This window comes from Mastigoproctus giganteus, chromosome 12 (assembly GCF_048544385.1).
Source record: "Mastigoproctus giganteus isolate SK-2022 chromosome 12, ASM4854438v1, whole genome shotgun sequence".
NCBI classification, from domain to species: domain Eukaryota; kingdom Metazoa; phylum Arthropoda; class Arachnida; order Uropygi; family Thelyphonidae; genus Mastigoproctus; species Mastigoproctus giganteus.
In genome coordinates this window covers 58226514-58251946 of record NC_143586.1, presented here as the reverse complement: position 1 = coordinate 58251946, position 25433 = coordinate 58226514, and the positions used below count along the sequence as shown (strand labels likewise).

The 25433-nt window shown below is 38.1% G+C and overlaps 1 protein-coding gene across 2 annotated transcripts in view; it reads right to left on the bottom strand.

Annotated features, from left to right (window-relative positions):
- The window catches only part of LOC150077091 (uncharacterized), a 347053-nt gene that overhangs the window by 297865 nt on the left and 23755 nt on the right, over positions 1–25433 (bottom strand). For both annotated transcript variants that reach the window (XM_090386103.1, XM_090386104.1), the window contains exon 2: positions 14374–14481. In XM_090386103.1, coding sequence (XP_090242229.1) covers positions 14374–14481 — 108 coding nt within the window. The remainder of the gene's footprint in view (positions 1–14373; positions 14482–25433) is intronic.

Sequence of the window (25433 nt, the reverse complement as noted above, 5' to 3'; positions counted from 1 at the left end):
ATGTATGCTTGCATGTATACCAATGCTAGAAGTATAGTAAATAAATTTGATGAATTTGAAGTGTTGGTCAAGACATCAAAGGCGGATATTGTTGGGATAGCAGAGACGTGGTGTCACAAAGATATAAGGAATGCAGAACTGGAATTTGGGGAGTACAATGTGTACAGAAAGGATAGACAGGACAGAAAGGGAGGGGGTGTTATGCTGTTAATTAAGAAACACAAAATCAAAGGAAGTGCACCCAGTTAATATAGATGAACAGTGCTCTGTTGAGTCGGTTTGGTGTGAGATAAGCACTGCGAAAGGAAAAATAAGAGTAGGAGTGTGTTATAGGCCTAATGACTTGAATGAGTACAATGAACAATTGTACAGAGAAATAGAGTGGGCCAGTAAATCAGAATGTCTTATAATGGGGGATTTTAACTTCCCAGATATTGACTGGAACTTGTGGGTTGGTCACTCACACACTAGTCAGACTTTTGTGGAGTTATTGGATGATTGTTTTCTGCAGCAGCATGTTCGAGAGGCAACCAGAGAAAGTAACACTCTTGATCTGGTTATCAGCAGTGATCATTCGTGTATTAAGAATTTGCAGATAAAGGAACCACTAGGTGGCAGTGATCACAGTGTGCTGAAGTGGGATTTACTCAAAGAGGTAACTACCGTCAGGGGTAAAGGAAAGGGTTTTTGCTTCCGTAAAGGGGAGTACAGTGGTCTCAGACAGTTTTTAAATTCTGTACAGTGGGATCAACTGACGATGTTACAAACAGTAAATTCTAAGTGGGAAGCATTCAAAGAATTAATCGTGGAAGCGACTAGACTTTATATACCGATTAAGAAATATCGTTCAAGGTTTAGGCCTAAATGGTTATCAAATGAACTAATGAGACTCGTGACAGAGAAGAAAAATGCATGGGATGCATATAAATTATCAGGTGACGCAGAAGCCTGTGGCAGATATAAGCTAGTCTGTAATCAGGTCACAAAGAAGGTTCGGCAGGCGAAGGCGGATTACGAGAAAGCTTTGGCAAAAGATGCTAAGAAAAACAGCAAGGATTTCTTTACTTATATAAACTCTAAAAGGAAGGGGATGAATATGATTGGTCCACTTGACATCGATGGTTCGACTGTTGATGATCCTGCTCAGATAGCAAACAAACTGAATGAGTATTTTGCATCTACATTCACACGTGAGGAATTATTACAATTTGAAAATGGAAGAAGGTTATCAAATTGTAGCAGTGTGCTTAATGATTTTGTAATAACTGAGAGCAAAGTGGAGGAGAAATTGTTGAAGTTAAACATAAGAAAGGCACCTGGGGTGGATGGGATCTATCCAGTTATTTTAAAGGAGGTGGCAAAGCAACTAAGCAAACCCTTAGCCATAATTATGAGAGCATCCTTGGACTCAGGGGAGGTTCCCACGGACTGGAGATGTGCAAATGTGTCCCCAATTCACAAAGGTGGATCGAAGGGTGACACGAGTAATTACAGACCAGTTAGTTTAACTTCTGTTCCGGGTAAAATAATGGAGTCGCTGGTTAAAGATGCATTGCAGGATCATCTAGACAAGACTGCAGCAATAATTCAAACACAGCATGGGTTTGTTAAGGGAAAGTCTTATCTGACAAATTTGATTGGTTATTATGATGTAGTCACAAAGGAACTGGATGCAAAAAATAATTTTGATATCATATACTTGGATTTCAGGAAAGCTTTTGACACTGTTGCGCATGGAAGACTACTGTACAAATTGGAGCAGAATGGTATTAAGGGTAAGTTGCTACAATAGATAAAAGGATGGTTAAGTGGGAGAAGACAGAGGGTGGTAATCAATGGGTGCTGCTCTTCGTGGACTAATGTTATTAGTGGAGTCCCACAGGGTTCGGTGTTGGGTCCACTGTTGTTTTGTGTATTTATCAATGATATTGATGAAGGTATATCAGGCTTAATGTCGAAGTTTGCAGATGACACAAAGGTTGGCAGGGTTGTTAATGACAGTAATGGCAGTGTGCTACTGCAACAGGATCTAGATAATTTGGGCAGATGGGCTAAGAAGTGGCAACTGAAGTTCAACCTTGACAAATGCAAAGTACTGCATATGGGTAGAAGTAACCCCAGAGAAACGTACCAACTGTGTGGTACTACACTTAAGGTGGTAGAAAATGAAAAAGACCTGGGAGTAATTGTGCAGTCAGATATGAAGTTTTCTGAGCAGTGCAGACAGACTGCTAGGGCGGGCATTGGGGTTTCGTCAATGATATATAGGAATTTTGCTAGCAGGGAAAAGGAGGTGATTGTCCCTCTGTATAACACAATGGTCAGGCCACGCCTTGAGTACTGCGTACAGGTCTGGAGGCCTCATTTTAGGAAGGATGTAGATTTGCTTGAGCGTGTACAGAGAAGAGCAACACGATTGGTGAGGGGAATGAAGGGATTCTCTTACCAAGAGAGGCTTAAGTTCTGCAAATTGCAGTGGCTGGAGACTAGGCACCTGCGTGGTGATCTGATTGAGGTCTATAAGGCCTTGAATGGGTTGAGCACGCTGAATTCTGATGGGATCCTTCCACTTGTTCAGATTACCAACCTACGGGGACATAAGTTCAAATTAAGAAAGGACAGATGTAGAATAGATGTGCGGAAATTTGCCTTTAGCCAGCGGGTGGTTAATTGCTGGAACAAACTTCCATCTGTCGTTGTAGAAGTTGATAGGTTAAATAAATTTAAGGAGGAACTGGACAGGCATTTGGAGGGAATGGTGTGATTTTTTTTTTTTTTGGCTGATGCTGCATAAGCTCCTACACTTGCTTTCTTGCATCATGTGCCACTACTACTACTACTACCACTGTACTCACCTTTACGGAAGCAAAAACCCTTTCCTTTACCTCTGATGGTAATTAAATCTTTAAGTAAATCCCACATCAGTACACTGTGATCACTGCCACCTGGTGTTTCCTTTATCTGCAAATCCTTAATACACGAATGATCACTGCTGATAACCAGATCAAGAGTATTACTTTCTCTGGTTGCCTCTCGAACATGCTGCTGCAGAAAACAATCATCCAATATATCCACAAAAGTCTGACTAGTGTGCGAGTGACCAACCCACAAGTTTCAATCAATATTTGGGAAGTTAAAATCCCCCATTATAAGACATTCCGATTTACTAGCCCACTCTATTTCTCTGTTCAATTGTTCATTGTACTCATTCGAGTCATTAGGCCTATAACACACTCCTACTCTTATTTTTGCTTTCGCAGTGTTTATGTCACACCAAACTGACTCAACAGTGTACTGCTCATCTATATCAACTGGATGCACTTCTTTTGATTTTATGTTTTTCTTAATTAACAGCATAACACCTCCTCCCTTTCTATCCTGTCTATCCTTTCTGTACACATTGTACTCCCCAAATTCCAGTTCAGCATTCCTTATATCTGTGTGACACCACGTCTCTGCTATCCCAACAATATCCACCTTTGATGTCTTGACCAACACGTCAAATTCATCAAATTTATGTACTATACTTCTAGCATTGGTATACATGCAAGCATACATGCTCCTACTCCTATTCTTAGTTACCCTAACACATCCCATATACCCACCTATTTCAGGATGACTGCCATCCGTCCCTGAAACCCCCAACACCCCACGCTCCAGGTCGCTACTTATTCTAATAAAAGTTGTGCAAGAATCACCTCTGCCTACGGCTACTGCTAAACTATTAGTCCTTGTATCCCCCCAAGCTAGCAGTTTCCCGACCCACCTAACACTGCCTCGATAGCATTAGCAAATATTCTTGCACCCTTTCTATTTAAGTGTATCCCATCCCTATAGAAGCAGTCTCTCCTGTTAACAAGTACAGTCCAGGCTGAAAAAAATTCTACCCCTTGAGCCTTGCACATTCTTTCCAGGGCCGAATTGATCGACAAGGCTCTCATCATATACCCCCTTCTATCGTGTCTGGGCAGAATTGCAGACACTTTCAAATTCAACCCTAATTCTCGGCTTTTGTTCAACAGTGACCTGTACTTGTTAAGTAATTCTGCCGGTCTCCTACTCCTAATATCATTAGTGCCAACGTGTACAACTATATCACCTTTTGTGCCCTTAAAAGATGATATCCGCTCTACAACATCATCAACCTTTGCCCCTGGCAGACATACCCTGGTCCTGTTCCACCCATCCTTTTTACAAAGCATGTTTCCCGTTTCCCTGACAATAGAGTCACCAACAACTACTAGTTCCTGTGGGACCAGCGCATTCTGCCTTGGGGGTTGCCGCTGTGTTGTGTGATGACCAAGTGCAAGCTCTGGCGTTGATGTGGGCAGCTGAGAGCCTGATGGGCCCCTCAATTTAGATCTCTCAAGGGCATCCACCTTGTCCTTCAAACTCTCATATAGGCCCATAACAACGCTGAGTTGTCACCTGATTTCCTTACACTCCTTACATCGCGCACACACAAAGACATCCCCCATGGCAATGTCATGTTCCGTTCCAGAGAGTTCGGCAAACATTTCACAAGTTGCACATTTTTTTAGGCTGTGATGCGTTGGAGAATCGCCCCCCCTCAGTTCTCCTCCGAAGTCACAGCACTCCTGCCACTTTGTGCCCGTTGCTTTGCTGCTCTAGTTTGGGGCATGATTCTTTAAATTAATAAAATCAATAAATTAAATTAATTAAATGTCAATACTACGCTATCTAATAGAAACAGTGAAGCGTAATACTCTATAAATTATACGTTAGAGTTACCTAACTACCTTAATTAAAAATTTGAATTCCTTACCACTATATACAAAAACAATGGCTGCAAGATTCGAACGAAATAACGGATTAAGTATTACGTATATCTACAAAAACTGTTTATCTAAATCAAAATAAAAATAACCAGCGTAACTAACTATAACATTACGTATTAAGTACAATATAAAATAACAATTATGTAAATAAAAAGGCAAACGTTTATCGTTTTTTTCGGAGCCTGCAACTGACAGCTGTAATTTTTAAAGAGAGTCGGCGCCCTCTGAGTCTGGGTCTAATCTGGGTCTGTTTTCTTTTGCTTGATAGATCTTTGTAAATTTTATGGTATGGAGCTAAGCATTTTTGAAGCTCACTTTTAAACTTTGTGCTCCTTTTAGTCAAAGGTTCTGCATTCAAAAAAATAATTCTAATTGCTCGGCTAAGTTTATGCCTTCCAGTTTACTTTTTAGTGTAAAATTTGAAACTTCAGAATTTTCATCTGCGCTATCATCCCTCTGAATTGTTTTGGTTTACCTCTGATGCCATTTCCGCCAAATCCACTTCGCCAGCATCTTTTTCTATCAGAAATTCTTGAACATCTTCAGTAGTCATATCATCAATATCTTCCCTCCTACCAACTTAGCAAGTTCTACTATCACACAGATTCTGTTTTCTGCTGATTTGACCATACAGTTTCTTGAGTGAACTGACTCTGTCTATACGTTTTTCCAACACGCAGTTAATACTGACAGTTGGTTTTACTTCTTTGAGTGATAAAGCTACGATTCCAATACAGTCCACAACTGAAAAATGTGTCCATGCCTCCAACATTTCAATAGGTTCGGAATCAATTTTTTTCCTAAATCCATTGTAACAATTTTCTGATGTAATGAGTTTTAAAGGAAAATTAAAGAAAGTTATATTAGGTGGTAGGAACATTACTTCAACATTTGGATAACTTAAATCTTTTGGATGGCCTGGCACATTATCCAATAGTAATTAAACTTTGAAATCTAGATTTTTTTTTTTTTCCCCACAAGTTCAATAGTGCAGAATTTCAATAACAGCATTCAATAACACAGGGATTTCCCAATAATTTTTTTTTATAATGACTAGCGGGCCAAAAGTAGGGATTTACAAAAAAAAAGAATGGAAATGTTGAAAATTACATCCAACAGCAGGGTTTTCCCTGCACAAAAGCTCAAAAATACTGTTTTCTGTGAGGTTTGCCGCAATTCTCTAACCGTATTAGTTAAGCACCGAGTTGTGTGAGGATTGGTGCAATTTATCAATCTTGTTAGAGCAAAATCATGTTGTAGAAGTAACGTGTTATACGGGTTGCCTGTACACTACAAAACAGGCAGCAAGGAACAGTTCAACAACATAATAAAGCCTCCCATATATATATATATATATATATATTATATATAATTGAATAGCAAAAATAATTGAATAAAAATGTAAAAAATGATTCTTAATACAAATTTTAGTGTAATACATCACTAAGAAAGATGCAAAAAGATGACTATAAAAAATGGATTGACTTATAGTGAATATGATTAAGCAGGAATTTAAGGCAAAAAAAAAAAAAAAAAACAGCAGTCAACTTATTATTATTAACCATTGGTGTAAGGAAGCCTGAAGCTTATGCTGCACCAGTAAAAAAGAAAAAATTATTATATCCAGCTCAGGACCCTGGGTGTGCCAAGCCCATACTCACCATATGTGAGCCCCTGGGGGGATTATATGCCAGAATACATGGTATTCATTAATAACACCACTCTGCATGGGTTTCAATATTTGTAAACTAATGATTTCAGAAATGTTAATTTTTTTTCTAGCATGTACAGTTTTTCACAAATCATTTAAGTTGATGTCATGAGTTGTATTATTGAATGTATTAAATTAGGAGTAAACTAAATCCTCACATGTTGGCAACACTACCTTCAATCATTCATCTCTTGACCTTGAGAGCTCCATGCAGCAATGTTTATTAGTATGAGCTTAGTTTATGAGATTACCATGTCAAACTTGTGCTAAAAAGTGATTAAAATGTCTTCATGCAAGTGTTTAAACAATCCAAACTTATTTTGTTACATTTGTGGAAGTTATGTAGTTCTCAAGCAAAAGACAAGATATTACAGAATTTGTAAAAAATGTGCATTGTGCTTATTCATGAGTAAAACTTGGTGACCAAAAACAACGGACTCCACAAAGTTTTCCAAACTTGTGTCAAAGCATTGAGATTGTGGAAAAAATGATAAAAAGAAGGCTATGGCATTTGCAATTCTTATGATTTGGTGGGAGCCTACAAACCACATGATGACATGAATGTTACTTTTGCTTAATGCAGTGGGATAGAGTGCAAAGAGTAAGAAGGGCATTGTGTATCTTAATGTTCCATCTGCCTTTAGACCAGTCCCACATGGAGATAACCTGCTGATTCCATGCCCTCCACTTATATTAGAAAATAGCATTAGCAGAGGCATTTGATGCAAGAAAGCAAGCTTATGCAGCATCAGCCAAAAAAAAAAAAAAAAAAACCACTTCAACTTCACCCCTCTGTTCATTCAAAATACCTGTCCAGCTGAGCCTTAAACTTATTTAGGCTATCAACTTCCACGACAAGGGATGGAGGTCTGTTCCAACAACCAAGGCAAATTTCCACAAGTCTATCCTACATCTGTCTTTCCTCAATTTGAATTTATGCCCTCTCAGGTGATTATTCTGAGCAAGAATCCCATCAGCATTGAGCACGCTCAAACCATTCAAGGCTTTATACACCTCTATCAGATCACCTCACTGGTGCCTAGTCTCCAGACACTGTAATTTGCAAAACTTAAGCCTTTCTTCGTAAGAGCACCCCTTTGTTCCATTCACTAATCTTGTTGCCCTTCTCTGTACTCGTTCCAGCAGCTCTACATCCTTCTTGAAATGAGGCCTCCAGACCTGTATACAGTATTCTAGGTGTGGCCTGACCATTGCCTTATACAAGGGAATAATCACCTCCTTATCCCTGCTAGAAAAATTCCTATATATCATTGACAATACACCATGAGCTACTCTTGCAGCCCGTCTGCACTGCTCAGAGAACTTCATATCTGCCTGCACAACCACCCCCAGGTCCCTTTCATTCTCTCCCACTGTCAGTGTAGTACCACAGAGTTGATACGTTGCTCTGGGGTTGCTGTTTCCCATGTGTAGTACTTTACATTTGTCAATGTTAAACTTCATTTGCCACCTCTCAGCCCATCTGCTCAACCTTTCCAGATCCTGTTGCAGCAGCATAGTGTCAGTAGTGTCCTTGACAACCCTGCCTACCTTTGTATCGTCTGCAAACTTCGACATTAAGCTTGATATACCATCATCAATATCATTTATGAATACAGAAAACAATAATGGACCCAACACTGAGCCCTGAGGGACTCCACTAATAACATCAGTCCACGACGAGCAGTGCCCACTGATTACCACTCTCTGTCTTCTCCCCCTCAGCCACCCCTTTATCCACAGCAGCAATTTGCCTCCAATGTCACACTGCTCCAATTTGTGCAGCAGTCTTCCATGTGCAACAGTATCAAAAGCCTTTCTAAGATCCAAGTATATAATATCAAAATTATTCCCTGCATCCAGTTCCTTTGTGACTGCATCATAGTATCCAATGAAATTGGTCAGGCAAGACTTCCCCTTAACAAAACCATGCTGTGTCCGAGCTATAACTGAAGTCTTGTCTAAATGATCCTGCAGTGCTTCTTTAACTAGTGCCTCCATTAATTTTCCTGGAACAGAAGTTAAACTCACAGGTCTATAATTACTTGTGTCAGCCTTTGATCTTCCTTTGTGAATTGGGGTCACATTTGCACATCTCCAGTCTGTGGGTACCTTCCCTTGAGTCCAACGAAGCTCTCATAATTATGGCTAAGGGTTTGCTTACTTCCTCTGCTTCCTCCTTTAATATAACTGGATAGATCCCATCCACCCCGGGTGCCTTTCTTGTGTTTATCTTCAACAATTTCTCCTCCACTTTACTCTCAGTTATTACAAGATTCTCTAGCTTACTGCTAGAGTTGAATACACCTCTGGCTTTCCCCTCGCTAAATAACTCCTCAAACATATAGCAGCAGAGAATGGTAAAAGTGAAGTGTCTGAGGATGAAACTGAAGTCTACATGCATGGAAAACAAGTCCATGCCCTCAACTGTTTTCACAGCATGTACTCAATGATCTGGTAGGAGATTTAAATTTACCAAAGGAATCAACAGAACTCCTTGTTCTAGACTAAAGTCAAAAAAGCTTCTAGCACAGGGGAGATATTTTTCTCATTATACAAACAAAAAGATCAAGTATCAGTCCCCTACTTTTCTGAGGACACTGTATGGTTTTTTGTAGTAATATAGATGACTTAATGAAATATTTAGGAATTAGTTACAATTATACACAGTGAAGACTTTTACTGACTCATCAAAGAGGAGTCTCAAAGGTGTGTTGCTCCACAATGGAAATAAATATGGGTTAATTTCAGTAGCTCACTGCATTTGAAAGAAACAAAGGAGAACTTGAAGTTGTTGACAAATATTAAGTATGAAGAACATGGTTGGTTAGTCTATGCTGACTTTAAAATGATAAGCATGTTACTTGGACAGTAATATGGCTACACAAAATGCTTTGCTTTTTACTTGAATGAGACAGTCAGGCAAGGAGTAAGCACTGGGATGTCAAAGTCTGACCAAAGGGGGGCAGTTTGTTGCCTGGGTCAAAGAACATAATTCATAAAACCACTGGTAGACCCCAAACTTGTCCTCCTTATACATCAACCTGGGTTTGATGAAAATCTGTGGAAGCTTTACCTCAGGAAGGTCCCTGCTTCAACTACCTTTGTATTAAATTCCCATCAATCACCCAAGAGAAGCTAAAACAAGGTATTTTTGTTGGACCTCAAATTTACAAGCTGATGCAGGACTGAAATATTGAAGGAACTGTGAATAAAAGAGAAAAACGGGTATGGATTAGCTTCAGGTCTGTTGTTGGGAACTTCTTCGGGAACAGTAACGATCTAGACTACAAGAATATAGTTGAAAATATGTTAGCAAACTTCAAGAAGCTGGGCTACAGCATGAGTGTCAAGGTACATTTTTTTACACTCCCACAAGGACTATTTCGTAGAAAACCTAGGAAGTGTTAGTAAAGAATAGGGTGAGAGGTTTCACCAGGATATTAATGACATGGAGATAAAGGTATCAGGGGAGGTAGAATGTCAATGATGGCTGACTATTGATGGATGCTGAAGAGAGACTAAAAAATTTGACCAATCATAGATCAGTTTTTAAAATGAGAGGCGAGTGTTTAAAATGAGGTGTAATAGTGTTTTCAACATGTATTTAAATATAAGTCTGGTAAAGGTAGCATTGTTATAATATCAGTGCACAAATTCTGCAAAAAATAATAAAAATTTGTGAAAAATCAAATTTTCTTTCATGATTTTTGAAGAAAACATGATGGAAACAAATGGAAGTCATTTTTGAAATCAGCATTAGAAAATGATTCAGAAACACACATTCCTGAGAAAAAATAATCATTAATTTTTTTTTCAAAATGCAGAGTAGTATAATTATTTATTTATCTATTGGAATATAAAGAGCTGAATTTTCATATCATGATTCTTATGGAAAGAGTGATAAACGGAACAAGTTTTGCTTGTTCAATATCACAAAGTCCGAATAGATAGCATTAAATTCTCATGTGAGGCTATCACAAGTTGCCTTATTGTTTTACTAATGTTACTTATTACATCGGGTTACATGCACTTGCATGCCGCAGTTTTTAACTGTTAGTGCAAATAACAAGAATATTGCTAGCAGCATTGTATATTTTGTTCAGCTTTAGAGTTCTATTACAAGACCAGGTAATCAAATGTGTAGTACTGTACAGTTAGTATGTTACTCAGGGGTTACTGCTACCCGTAATATGCAGTACTGTACTTTACATTTGTCAATATTAAACTTCAGTTGCCACCTCTCAACTTTTCTAGATCCTGTTGCAGTCGCACTCTAGAGTTATAACACAGACCCATGCTGAACATGGGTCCCTATGTTACTATACAAAACATTTCTACTAATGAATTACAGTTACAAATTAAAAATTAAATTACAAATAGTAATTTAGCAGAACTGATATACTAGGAAAGACTTATTTGTTAACAGAAACATTTGTCATATTCTACCTTTTATTATAATAAAATCTTCAAAATTAAACACATTTGATGTCTTATCCATCTATAAAAGGTCACAAAATGAATTAGATAGTATGAACCAGAGCTGCAATGCTCAATACGTTCTACGTTGATATCAATATTTGTAAAATAATAAGAGAATTGAGGTAAACTTCTCTTATTATTTTACAAATAAAAGGTCACAATACATCTTGAAGAATAATAATAATAATTATTATTATAAAATATAATGATGCAAGACCATTGGATTGCATGAAGGAGATCCAGTCGGACAAAACTACCAGTTGAAGACTGGTGAAGAGATTGAAACCATGACAGAGGGAGAGACATACAAATATCTTGGGATGAAGCAGGCCCACCAGTTAGAACACAAGGAGATCAAGGCCTGCCTGACTGAGAAATACAATCTGAGACTGGGAAGCCTGCTAAAATCAAAACTGAATGACAGGAACATTGTCAGAGTCATAAACACTTACACAGTCCCAGTACTAATGTACACCTTTGGGATCAAGATTGGACCAACACAGAGATGGAGCTGATTATAAGATCGACTAGGATAATGATGACCAAGAGTCACCCACACCACCTGAAGTCGGCCACTGAGAGAGTGGCCATAGCCTGTAAAGGAGAGAGGGGATTGATTGACCTCATCGAACAAGAGGTGATTAATAAACAGTGGGATTACTTCCAGGAAAACACAGCCCCAATCTACTAAGTCATAAGAAAGGCACACGACACTCAACCTCAACGAGGAGACCACATTCACACAGAGAGAAGAAACAAAGACAGGCAAAGAAGACACTCCATGACAGACATAAAAATGACCTCCGTCAAGACTACATAGATAAGACTGCCTCCAACACTTGGTTCATGAACGGAAGGCTCTTCTCTGCGGCCAAAGGATTCATGCTCACCATCCAAGACCAGATAATCAACGCTAAAAACTACAGGAAATAGTAGCAGTAGTGGCATGTGATGCAAAAAAAGCAAGTGTATGAGCTTATGCAGCAACAGACAAAAAAAAAAAAAAACACCATTCCCTCCAAATGCTTGTCCAGTTCCTCCTTAAATTTATTTAAGTTATCAATTTCCACGACAGATGGAAGTTTGTTCCAGCAATTAACCGCCCGCTGGCTAAAGGCAAATTTCCACACATCTATTCTACATCTGTCTTTTCTTAATTTGAATTTATGCCCCCTTAGGTTCGTAATCTGAACAAGTGGAAGGATCCATTAGAATTCACTGTGCTCAACCCATTCAAGGCCTTATACTCCTCGATTAGATCACCACGCAGGTGCCTAGTCTCTAGCCACTGCAATTTGCAGAACTCAAGCCTCTCTTGGTAAGAGGATTCCTTCATTCCCCTCACCAATCTTGTTGCCCTTCTCTGTACACGCTCAAGAAAATCTATATTCTTCCTAAAATGAGGCCTCCAGACCTGTACGCAATACTCAAGGTGGCCTGACCATTGCCTTATACAGAGGGATAATCACCTCCTTTTCCCTGCTAGCAAAATTCCTATATATCATTGACAAAACCCCATGACCTGCTCTGGCAGCCTGTCTGCATTGCTCAGAAAACTTCATATCTGACTGCACAATTACTCCCGGGTCTTTTTCATTTTCTACCACCTTATGTATAATACCACACAGTTGGTATGTTTCTCTGGGGTTACTTCTACCCATATGCAGCACTTTGCATTTGTCAAGGTTAAACTTCAGTTGCCACTTCTTAGCCCATCTCCCCAAATTTTCTTGATCCTGCTGTAGTAGCACACTGCCATTACTATCATTAACAACCCTGTCAACCTTTGTATCATCTGCAAAGTTCAACACTAAGCCTGATATACCTTCATCAATATCATTGATAAATATACAAAACAGTGGACCCAACACTGAACCCTGTGAGACTCCACTAATAACATTAGTCCACGAAGAGCAGCACCCATCGATTACCACCCTCTGTCTTCTCCCACTCAACCATCCTTTTATCCATTGTAGCAACTTATGCTTAATACCATTCTGCTCCAATTTGTATAATAGTCTTCCATGCGCAACAGTGTCAAAAGCTTTCCTGAAATCCAAATATATGATACCAAAATTATTTTTTGCATCCAGTTCCTTTGTAACCACGTCATAATATCCTATACATTGCTAAGGACTCTGGAATAACTGATGACATCTGGCCCCAGAAGCGATCCAGCAAATCTCTGTTTGTTTGTTATTTGGTTTATAGGAGCATTAGCAACTAAGGCCATATTGCTCTGGGGATATGCGGTGGTCATTCCCTGACCGTTCCGCATTCTCCGTATTTGGTGGGCACGGGCTCGAACCCCGGTCTAATCAAGAAGAGTGCGCTACGCACTGCTGCTCCTGCCCACCTGGCTCCGGAGACGGCAGCAAATCACTGCAGGATGCACGGTGATCACCCAGATGGATTACACTCATAAACACAACCAGGTGGATAGGATAGTACATCAGAAGCTAGTGCAAAAATACCAGCAGATCAAAGAAAGTTTACTTTATTACAAGTAAGAGTCTTGGGCCGTACTAGAGATCTCTACTATATCACAGACTACACTGGGACTGTTCCACAATGACACACAAGACGATCCTACGCAACAGACCATAAATAACCCTCATCGATAAGGAAATATCTACCTACCTGATCGACACAGCGGTGCCCCAACACCAGCAACCTCCAGAAATGATATGAGGAAAAGACGAGGAAGTCAAAGATATATGGCATGTGGAAAAAAGTAATGACCATCCCCGATCATCATGTCAACCATTGGCATGGTGCCAAAGAGCCTCCATAAGAACCTAGCAACAATAGACCTCCCACAGAACACTTACATAGAACTTCAAAAAGCCACAATCCTGAACACCTACAAGATAATTTTTCGACCAACAATAATAATAGTAAATGGACACAACCAACCACCGCATGCACTTGGTACCAGTACCCGTCACGGGGAAAAAAAAAATCTCATAAAGAAGAAAGGTTTTTTAAAAATAACAACTCTGAATCTATTCAAGATTAGCAGCTCTTTCTTTGATCAACTCCTTTAATAGACAATTTTGCCTGAATATTTTTAGAAGTGATATGTATTGTTCATGTTAATTTGACAAAATACATGTAGCTCATGTATTACTTTGAATTTTCATGCTTCTAATGGCCTTATGAACTTGAAAATGAAAGTGACTAATCGTTTCATGTTTATATTTCATGTTTATAGTGTCTTTTCCCTAAAAGAACTAATAAAAATTTTGTTCCTTTGCAAATATTGTAAAAACACATTTTAAAATTTAAATTTTTCATCAATAATAAATAATAAAGGAGGAAGGGTTTTATAATAATAATACTCTGATATGGTTAAATTCCTGATATATAAATTGAGCTGACCTGGTTTTAACAATGGCGGAACTGTTGCTTGGTACTGTCTACCAACACGTATCCTATTCCGGTTTTTGTTCCTCGACTCATCTTCCCAATAGGAGTCAAAATCAGCATCTAATTTATACAGAATAAATTCATTATGAAAAATCAGATAGTATGAATCAGAGCTGTAATACTCAATATGTTCTACGTTGATAATAATATTAGTAAATTAATAAGAGGAGTTTACCTCAATATAGTACGTGGAACACTTCCGTATGATACCCTCCAGAAATTAAAACGGAAAAAACGAAAAAATCGACAACTTACCGGTCCATTAAAGTAAAATATAAATAATTAAAGTAAAATATAAATAATCAATTTAACACAATTCAAAATCAATTCAAAACAATTAAAATTCAAATTAACGCAATTAAAAGAATAACGAAAATATTCAAAACGATCTTCCTTCCTTCAATAAGAGTTTGGAAATTAAGGAAGGAAGATCGTTTTGAATATTTTCGTTATTCTTTTAATTGCGTTAATTTGAATTTTAATTGTTTTGAATTGATTTTGAATTGTGTTAAATTGATTATTTAATTATTTATATTTTACTTTAATTATTTATATTTTACTTTAATGGACCGGTAAGTTGTCGATTTTTTCGTTTTTTCCGTTTTAATTTCTGGAGGGTATCATACGGAAGTGTTCCACGTACTATATTGAGGTAAACTCCTCTTATTAATTTACTAATATTATGAAAAATCATATGAAAATAAAAATACAGTATAACCTGGATAAGAAATTTTTGCATAAGAAGTTTTCCCCTGTACTAAGGTTGGTTTTTTAATTCCCAAATATATTGTAACATATTATTTTCCTGTGTAAGAAGTTTCCCAGTAAAAAGTTTTCTCACATAAAAAGTACGTGATAAAGAATACAGTGCATTATTATAATGAAGTTTTCCCATTCAGTATGTTTTTTTTTATATAAAAATTCTTTATTTTTATATTAAAAAAATATATAAAACGATATAAACATTTTGGTAATCAAACAAGTTAGTGCATAGCATCATTTTAGTTTGTTTTAAACCACCAAAGTAGGTGAAATGCCATTGTTTTTTACATCTCATATTGTGAATGCCTTCACAAAGAGTTTTCCTTATATTGCACTACCTCCAATAAGCAACACTTCGCCACCGGAAAAGACTAATGTTATTTATTCTCAACAGATACCACCACCCAGGTAGTTCAATATCAGGGCAACTCATTGTGAAGGCATTTGCAATATGAGATATAACAAAAATGATGCCATTTCACCTACTTCGGTGATTTACTAAGAACTAAAAGGATATTATGCACTAATTTGTTCAATTAGTGAATTTTCCATAGTCAGAAGCTTTCAGCACTAAAATATTTTTAGTATTATATTATATTTTGATATAATGGAAGTCATTTCTGTTTGAGAAGTTAATTTTTTTATCATTTTACTAAATACATAAATCATGAATTATTATGATTTGCTTATATTAATCATAGCAGAAACATGAAATATGTGATATTCCAAGTTACATTAAATACAAGATGAAATAAGTCAAGTGCATTGTGAGTCGACAACATCTGAGGTATGTGTTGATCTGAGGTATGTGTTGCTATTTATTGAATTCATTACATCATAGTGTGAAATGTGTTGCATTTCACACATTATTACAAAGTATTACATAATGCTGAGTGAATATTATGAGATATGCAGAAAAGCAAAAAAAAACAATTACTATTATATATTATTAATTATTCACTTAGTAATTTATAACAAGATAGTTATTTATCACTTCTATTAATCATAGAAAAAGAAAAAATCAACTGTTCAAATATAATGCATTATATATTTCTTAACTTGTCTATTGTAAAAACAGTCAGCAACTGCAGTTTTAATGGTGAGACTGATATAGAAAGTATGCTTTGATTCCACAAAATCCACTTAGCAATGTTTGTTTGGTGTCTGAAGTGAAATAATGACTGCAAAGTGAAGTTGTTAGGGCAAGTCCTCATAAACTAGGCAAGAAAGGTCATGAATCATTAACCAAGTAAGAATTCTGCTGAGTGATATGTAATCAAGGGGATTCCTTAACTGCTGAAAGGTATGCTGAAGTTGCAAGGTCACTAAGTCACATAGAGGTGACACATTAGGTGGGCCCTTGATGTGTAAGGTGGTGTCTTACTGGCAAGGCCTGCTAAGGACTGAAGGAAATATGGCTCTCTGCTTGAAAACAGTAAAAGCCAGAAAATGTGGCTTCATATATTTGGGGGACTTCAAAGTAAGTTCATGTAAAGTCCAAGCAGGTATTTACCTTCAGGACTCTTCACCTCATTGTAAGCTTCTAGTATCAATTTCCAAATTTGTTCTGAGATCTGTTTAACATGGGCATATAGGATGTGGTCCCAGGATTCCACATCACTACATACACAATCAAGAGAAGGGCAATCCCTAGATCAAAAACTTTGCTATTTATGCTCCCATATCAATCATAAAATATGTCATTGTAGGCCAGGAGTAAGCCATGTTAAATGGGTTAGTCTATCATATTTTAGTTATGGGATAAATCTGCATATCAATGGTTCCAAAATCGAATTTTCCCATCTGCCCTGCCATTTCTTCAGAAATTCAAGAGGCAGTGCATCCAGTCAACATGGATGGGCAGTGCAATGTTGAGTCATCTTGGCATAGCATAACCACCGGGAAAACAAAAATGAGGGCAGAAGTGTGTTATAGGGAAACGACTATTATGAGTATAACAAACAATTATACAAATAGAGTGGCCAGTGAATCAGAATGTCTTATAATCGGGGATTTAAACTTTCAAGGTATATTTATTTAAATTACCTACTTCCACAGCATCAGATGGAAGTGTTAACAACAATAGAAGGAAAAGGATGAATTACATTAGCCAACTATACAGGGTGTTTCAGTTAAACGTTTCAGAACTTCTAAGAGGGGTAGGGTACATCCTGACAACTCGAAATCATATAGCAACGTGGGGTCGGAAATGCTTTCCTGAAGCGGTGTTGTACACAGAAGCACCATAAAGAAAAGAGATCGTAAGTGAGAAATCGTTTTAATAATACATGGATTAAAGTAAGTGTTCGAAGTTTCTTCCACGTGCTACAATGCACGCCTCACATCTCCGACGCATGGACATCCGAACATTCTGGAATACTCCAGGCAAATTTCGAATTTCTTCGGCAGCTACTGTGATTCTTGCAACCAGCTCCTCAGCAATGTCAACAGGGGTGTCATAAACTAGCGATTTCATATGACCCCAGAAATAAAAATCAAGACATGATAGGTCGGGTGACCGAGCAGGCCAACGCACAGGACCACCACGTCCAATCCACTGTTGACCAAATGTGACATCCAGGTAGTTACAACATCTCCGCTATAATGGGCAGGGGCTCCATCGTGTTGGAACCACATTGTCTGTTGCGTCGATGCAGAAATCTGTTCATCTCTCAAAAGTTGTGGCAATACTTGCTGCAGAAAGATCAAGTAGATAGGTCCGGTTAGACGACACGGTAACAGGTAAGGTCCGATGAGGTGATCTCCCATAATACCGGCCCATTCATTGACCGAAAATCGAATCTGTGCTGCACGACGTCGCACGACGACTTCTGTGTACAATACCGCTTCAGGAAAGCATTTCCGACCCCACATTGCTATATGATTTCGAGTTGTCAGGATGTACCCTACCCCTCTTAGAAGTTCTGAAACGTTTAACTGAAACACCCTGTATATAAATGGCATAAATCTATTGATGAAGCAGTTTGGGTTGCTAAAAAGCTAAATAAATATTTTATATATACATTCGCCTGAGAAAACGTTTTTTAAGAATAGCAATAACAGAAGTACACCAAGTTATAAGACTGGGCCTTGTGGGATGGTCACTCACACAGAAATAAGACGTTTGTGGATTTATCAGATGACTGTTTTTGACACCTGCATTTTAGAGAGGCAAATAAACAAAACAATACTCTTCATCTAATAATCAGATCAGGAGTATTAATTTCTATGCAGCAGGCCCAACTTATGTTACCAACAACAAATTCTAAATAGAAAGCATTTAGAGAAGAAATCATTAAAGTATGAACTAAGAGACAATCCTGATGGTTGGTTGGACGGATGAATGGTTTAGGTAGAACTAAACTGATGTCAAACAACTGAGGAGACCAGCAGCAGAGAAGTAAAATTCATGGGATGATTTTAAATTAGCAAGAAATGGAAACCTGCGGTAAATAAAAAAATATTCTTCAATCAAATAACTAAGGTGATTAGCTAGCCAAACTAAGGCAGATTATGAGTCTGTCTTTGGCTAAGAATGCAAAGAAAAATGGAAAAGTCTTCTTTACTAAAGGTAACATTAGAAGGTAAGGGATGAATCACATTAGCCCAGTAGATATAAAAGGCATAAATCCATTAACAAACCTGTTCTGGTTGCTAACAAGCTAAATAAATATTTTTTATCTGCATTCACATGAGCAGATTTTTGTAAGGATTAAATGAGAATTCTGTAAGGATTAAAGGATCAGATTCTGTAAGGATCAAAGCCTTAAATACTTCAATCGGATTTCCTCACATGTGCCAAGTCTCCAGATGCCGCAATTTACAGAACTGATGCCTTTCTTGATAAGAACAAACCTTTGTTCCCCTCAGCAATCTCATTGCCTTTCTCTGTACCTGCTTCAGCAGCTCTAACATCCTTCCTAAAATGAGGACTCCAGACCTGTATACAGTACTCAAGGTAGGCCTGACCATTGCCTTACACAATGGAATAATCACATCCTTATCCCTGCTAGCAAAATTCCTGTATATCATTGATAAAACCCCATGAGCTACCTAGGCAGCCCATCTTCACTACTCAGAGAACTTCATATCTGACCAAACAATTACCTCCACGGTCTTTTTTTATTTTCCACTACTGTGAGCGTAATACGACACAGTCATTACATTAATCTGAGATTAGTGCTACCCATATGCAGTACTTTGCATGTGTCGATGTTAAGCCTCGACCGCATAATTTTTCTAGATCCACCTGCAGTGGTATACCATCATTACTGTCATTAACCACTCTTCCAATCTTTGTATGATCAGCAAACTCAGACATTAAGCCTGATATACCTCCATAAATATCATTAATAATTACAGAAAACAACAATGGGCCCCAGCACCAAACCCTGGGGAACTCCACTGAACATAATAGTCCATGAAGAACACGATCCAATAATAACAACTCTCCCACTCCTCCCATTGAACCATCCCTTTATTCATAGCAGTAACTTGCTCTTAATGTCACACATTGCTCGAATTTGTATAGCATTCTATCATATTCAAGTAAATATTAATTTTTTTTTTTTTTTTTTTGCATCATAGTATCTAATCCAATAAAAATTGGTTAGACAAGATTTGCCCCTTGACAAACTCATGCTGTGACTGAAATATAACTGCACTACTGGCTAGATGGTCCTGCATTATATCTTTAAACAGTGACTCCATTATTTTCCCTGAAACAGAAATTAAATTAACAGGTCTGCAATTACTCATGTCACTCTTTGATCCTCCTTCCTGAATCGGGGATACATTTGCACATCTGTAGTCCAAGGGGTCTTCCTCTGAATCCAACAAATCCCTCATAATTATTGCTAAGAGTTTGATTACCTCCTTTGCTGCCTCCATTAATATAATTGGATAAATCTCATCTGCCCCAGGTGCCAACAGCAGTAGCAGAGACATATGATGCAAGAAAGCAAGCTTATATAGCATCAGCCAAAAAAAAAAAATAAAACCTCTTCCTATTTCACCCATCCATTCACTCTAAATGTTTGTCTAGTTCTTCTTCGAACTTATTTAAGTTGCTTACCTCCACTATAACAGCTGGAAGTTTGTTCCTACTATCAACCACCCACAGGCTAAAGGTAAATTTCCACACATCTTTCTACAATTATCTTTCCTCAATTTGAATTTATGTCTCCTCAGGTGAGTAATCTGAGCAAGAGGAAGAATCCCATTAGTATTGAGCTTACTCAATCCATTCAAGGCCTTATAGACCTCAATTAGATCACCTCGCAGGTGCCTAGTCTCCAGAAGCTGCAATTTGTAGAACTTAAGCCTTTCTTGGTAACACGAACCCTTTATTCCGCTCAATCTTGTTGCCCTTCTCTGTACTCATTCCAGCAACTCGACATCTTTCCTGAAATGAGGCCTCCATACCTGTAAACAGTACTCAAGGTGTGGCCTGACCATTGCCTTATACAAGAGGACCAGTGCCACATTTATCATAAGGCGCAAGCTGGGGGCCTCGCTCTCGACGGGGCCTCACTTTAAAACCTAACTCTTCACAAAAAACTATATAAAAAACAGTGTACTTATAGTTGCAAAATAAAATACTTATTTTTAATTATTAAATTCATAATATAAAAACTAGAGTCCCTGAAAAATTTGTGAGGTCTCCCACCTCCATTTGAAATATTGTTTTATTGCATGGCCGTAACCAATTGAAGTTAACTGTCATTCGCACGCACGCGTAACGACTGAGAGTTTAGTTACCATTAGTATTTGTATAGCAGTATACGAGTACACATACCTAATTACATGGTCAAAGTAGCTGTCAAATTTGAATTGGTTTAACTTTTTTCCTCAGCACACTCCAATGCCTCCTGCGTTCTTCTGTCAAAAGAATGTCAGAAGAATTTTGACAAATCTTGATGCTAAGAAAGCTCCAGGTCCTGATGGTATTTCTCCACATGCTCTCAAACCTGTGCTCCTGAACTTACTCCTGTTCTGTGTTGCCATTCTTCACTTCCTTATTCCTAAGGTGTTTTTCCTTTTGCTTGGAAATTCTCATATCCAGCCAGTTCCTAAAAAGGGTGACAAATCCCTCCCATCCAATTATTGTCCCATTGCAATCACTTCTACTCTTTCTAAAGTAATGGAGAAATCAATTAACTCAAACTATCTATAAACCTTCCATCTGATCAATGATCACCATCTATGGACAAATTCAATGGAAAAATTTGATGAAACTCAAGTAGTTGCTCTTGACATTTCAAAGGCTTTTGATAATGTTTGGCAAAAAGGTCTTCTAAATAAGCTTCCATCTTATGGTTTGCCAGCGAAGGTAAAGAAAGCCAACACAAGAACCACGGGAAACTTTTAGCGGTCAAACGTGTTTCCTGGTACCGCAGCTTCTCCCTGCGTTCTCAGTAAACAGATGGTGCACGTTATCAGTAATGGCAGTAGAAGTCAATAACGATGTATTGATTAGTTTTTTCTCATTATTAAAAGCAGATTTTTGGAGTTCATGAGTGTAATGTCTTATCGGCTGAAATTTACTTATGGATACACCCTCCAGACTGCCTCAGTCTTAGGATGTTTATCCCCCCTCCCTCAGTCTTAGGATGTTTATCCCCCCTCCCTCAGTCTTAGGATGTTTATCCCCCCCTCCCACTCTCTTTTTCAAAACAGTCCAAACACGTGCCACAACCAGTCAAGACTTTTAATGTTCAACGTTATTGCATGGCTGTAACCAATTGAAGTTAACTGTCGTTCGTACGCACGCATAACGAAACTCACAGAACCAAATTTTCTTCTTCCTCAATTTAACTTCCATTTTCTGGCAACCTTCCTTATACGTATTTCCTGAAAATCACAATCTACAGAAGTTCAAGTCTAATATCAACAAATATCTTCTTTCATCTTCTCAACATCCAACTCGTGCACAGTACTAAGTGCTGTAGATTTTAATAGTTTGTGTTTGTGGTTTTCATTAAAAAAATAAATAAAAAAATTGCCACTAAACATCCATATTAGATAGACTAAAATGATCATCATAGTCTTGAAACAAATCTACTAAGTAAAAATACTCTTTCTCAGGAATACTTGCTGGACAGGCTGTAGCCACTACAGATCAAGAGCAATATTCAACTTTACCAAAAGGTTAACACCATATTAAAAAAAAAAAAAAAAAAACTTGCACTCTTCTTATTTCTCATCAGCACAAGACAGACAGGCTTACTATAACATAGGTTAGTATTATTATTAGTGGCAACTGATGAAAGAAAGAAAGCACTTAAAGCATCAGCCAAGAACACAAAAAAAAACTTCCCACATTACCTGTCCATCCACTACACTAATTTGTCTAGTTCTTCATTGAATTTATTCAAACTGCCCATTCCACAACAACAGATAGAGAAGTTTGTTCCAACAGTCAAGCACTCACTGGCTAAAGGCTCCACACAATCTATCCTGCAACCATCCTTCCTCAATTTGAATTTATGCCTCTGTGCATGTAGTCACAAAAAGAGGAAGAATGCCATCAGCTTTTAGCTTGCTCAAACCATTCAAAGCCTTAAACACCTCAATCAGATCACATTGGAGGTGTCTAGTCTCCAGACACTGCAATTTGCAGAACTGAAGCCTTCACCAATCTCAATGCCCTCTTCTGTATCCATTCCAGCAGATCTAGATTCTTCCTAAAATGAAGTCTCGATGCCAAGATGAAGCCTAACCACATTGCCTTGTACAATGGAATAATCACCTTGTTATACCTGCTAGCAAAGTTCCTGTATATCACTGACATATACCCCATGAGCTCTCCTGACAGCCTGTCCATTCCCTCCTCTGCACTGTTCAGAGAACTTCATAACTAAGGGTAATTGTGCACTGACTGCACAATTACCCCCAGGTCTTTTTTATATTCCACTACCTGGAGTGTGGTACCACACAGTCGGTACATTAATCTTGGATTACTGCTATCCATATGCATTGCCTTGCATTTGGCAATGTTAAACTTTGCCATTTCTCACCCCATCTGTCTAATTTTTCTAGATCTCTTTCTTATTGCAGTACTTACCTTAATTACTGTGATTAACCACACTGCCAACCTTTCTATCATCTGCAAACTTAGACATTAAGCTTGATATAACTCCATCAACATCAATAATAAATACAGAAAACAATGGGTCTAGCACTGAACGCTGCAATACTCCACTAATAACATTAGTCCAAAAAAGCAGTGTCCATTAATAACCACTCTGTCTTCTCCCACTCACCCATCCCTTTATCCATAACAGTAACTTGCCCTTAATGCAACACTGCTCCAATATGTACAACAATCTTTTACATGTAACAGTATCAAAGGCCTTCCTCATACCAAAGTATATAATACCAAAATTATTATTTTTTACATCCAATTCTTTTGTTACTGCAAACTTTCCAAGTCAGACAAGACTGCATCTTAACAAATCTGCTGTGATTGCAGTATAATTACATTTCTACCTAGATAGTCTTGCATTACTTCTTTAACCAGTGGCTCCAATATTTTCTCTAGAAGAAAAGTTAACCTAACAGGTCTGTAATTACTCACGTCACCTTTTGATCCCCCTTTGTGAATTGGAGAGACATTTGCACACCTCCAGTCCACAGAGCCCTCCCCTGAACCCAAAGATGCTCTCCAAATTATGACTAAGGGTTTGCTTACCTCCTTTGCTGCCTTCATTAATATAACTGGATATATCCCATCCATCCTGGGATGGATGGGATATATCCAGTTATATTAATGAAGGGATATATCCCGTTAGCGTTAGAATTAGTAGAGGCATATGATGCAAGAAAGCAAGCTTATGCAGCATCAGCCAAAAAAAAAAAAAAAAAACCCTTCCACTTCACCCCTCCGTTTGTTCAAAATACCAGTCCAGCTGAGCCTTAAATTTATTTAGGCTATCAACTTCCACAACAAGGGATGGAAGTCTGTTCCACCAACCAATTACCCGCTGGCTAAAGGCAAATTTCCGCACATCTATTCTACATCTGTTTTTCCTCAATTTGAATTTATGCCCTCTCAGGTGATTATTCTGAGCAAGAGGCAGTATCCCATCAGCATTGAGCATGCTCAAACCATTCAAGGCTTTGTACACCTCTATCAGATCACCTCACCGGTGCCTAGTCTCCAGACACTATAACTTGCAAAACTTAAGCCTTTCTTCATAAGAGTAACCATTGGTTCCGTTCACTAACCTTGTTGCCCATCTCTGTACTCGTTCCAGCAGCTCTACATCCTTCTTGAAATGAGGCCTCCAGACCTGTATACAGTACTCAAGGTGCGGCCTGACCATTGCCTTATACAAGGGAATGATCACCTCCCTATCCCTGCTAGAAAGGTTCCTGTATATCATTGATAAAACACCATGAGCTACTCTTGCAGCCTGTGTGCACTGCTCAGAGAACTTCATATCTGCCTTCACAATTACCCCCAGGTCCTTTTCATTCTCTACCACTGTCAGTGTAGTACCACAGAGTTTATACGTTGCTCTGGGGTTGCTGTTTCCCATATGTAGTACTTTACATTTGTCAATGTTAAACTTCATTTGCCACCTCTCAGCCCATCTGCTCAACCTTTCCAGATCCTGTTGCAGCAGCATAGCATCACTAGCGTCCTTAACAACGCTGCCAACCTTTGTATCGTCTGCAAACTTGGACATTAAGCTTGATATACCATCATCAATATTATTTATAAATACAGAAAACAACAATGGACCCAACACTGAACCCTGAGGGACTCCACTAATAACATTAGTCCACGATGAGCAGTGTCCATTAATTACCACTGTCTTCTGCCACTCAACCATCCCTTTATCCATAGCAACAATTTGCCACCAATGCCACACTGCTCCAATTTGTGCAGCAGTCTTCCATGTGCAACAGTATCAAAAGCCTTTCTAAGATCCAAATATATAATATCAAAGTTATTCCCTGCATCCAATTCTTTTGTGACTACATCATACTATCCAATCAAATTGGTCAGGCAAGACCTTCCCTTAACAAAACCATGCTGTGTCTGAGCTATAACTGAATTCTTGTCATGATGATCCTGTAGTGCTTCTTTAACTAGTGCTTCCATTAATTTTCCTGGAACAGAAATTAAACTCACAGGTCTATTAGTATTAGTATTAGTAACGGCCGCATGGTGCAAGAAAGCCTATGGCTTATGCTGCACCAGCCAAAAAAAAAAAAAAAAAAAAAAAAAAAAAAATAATAAT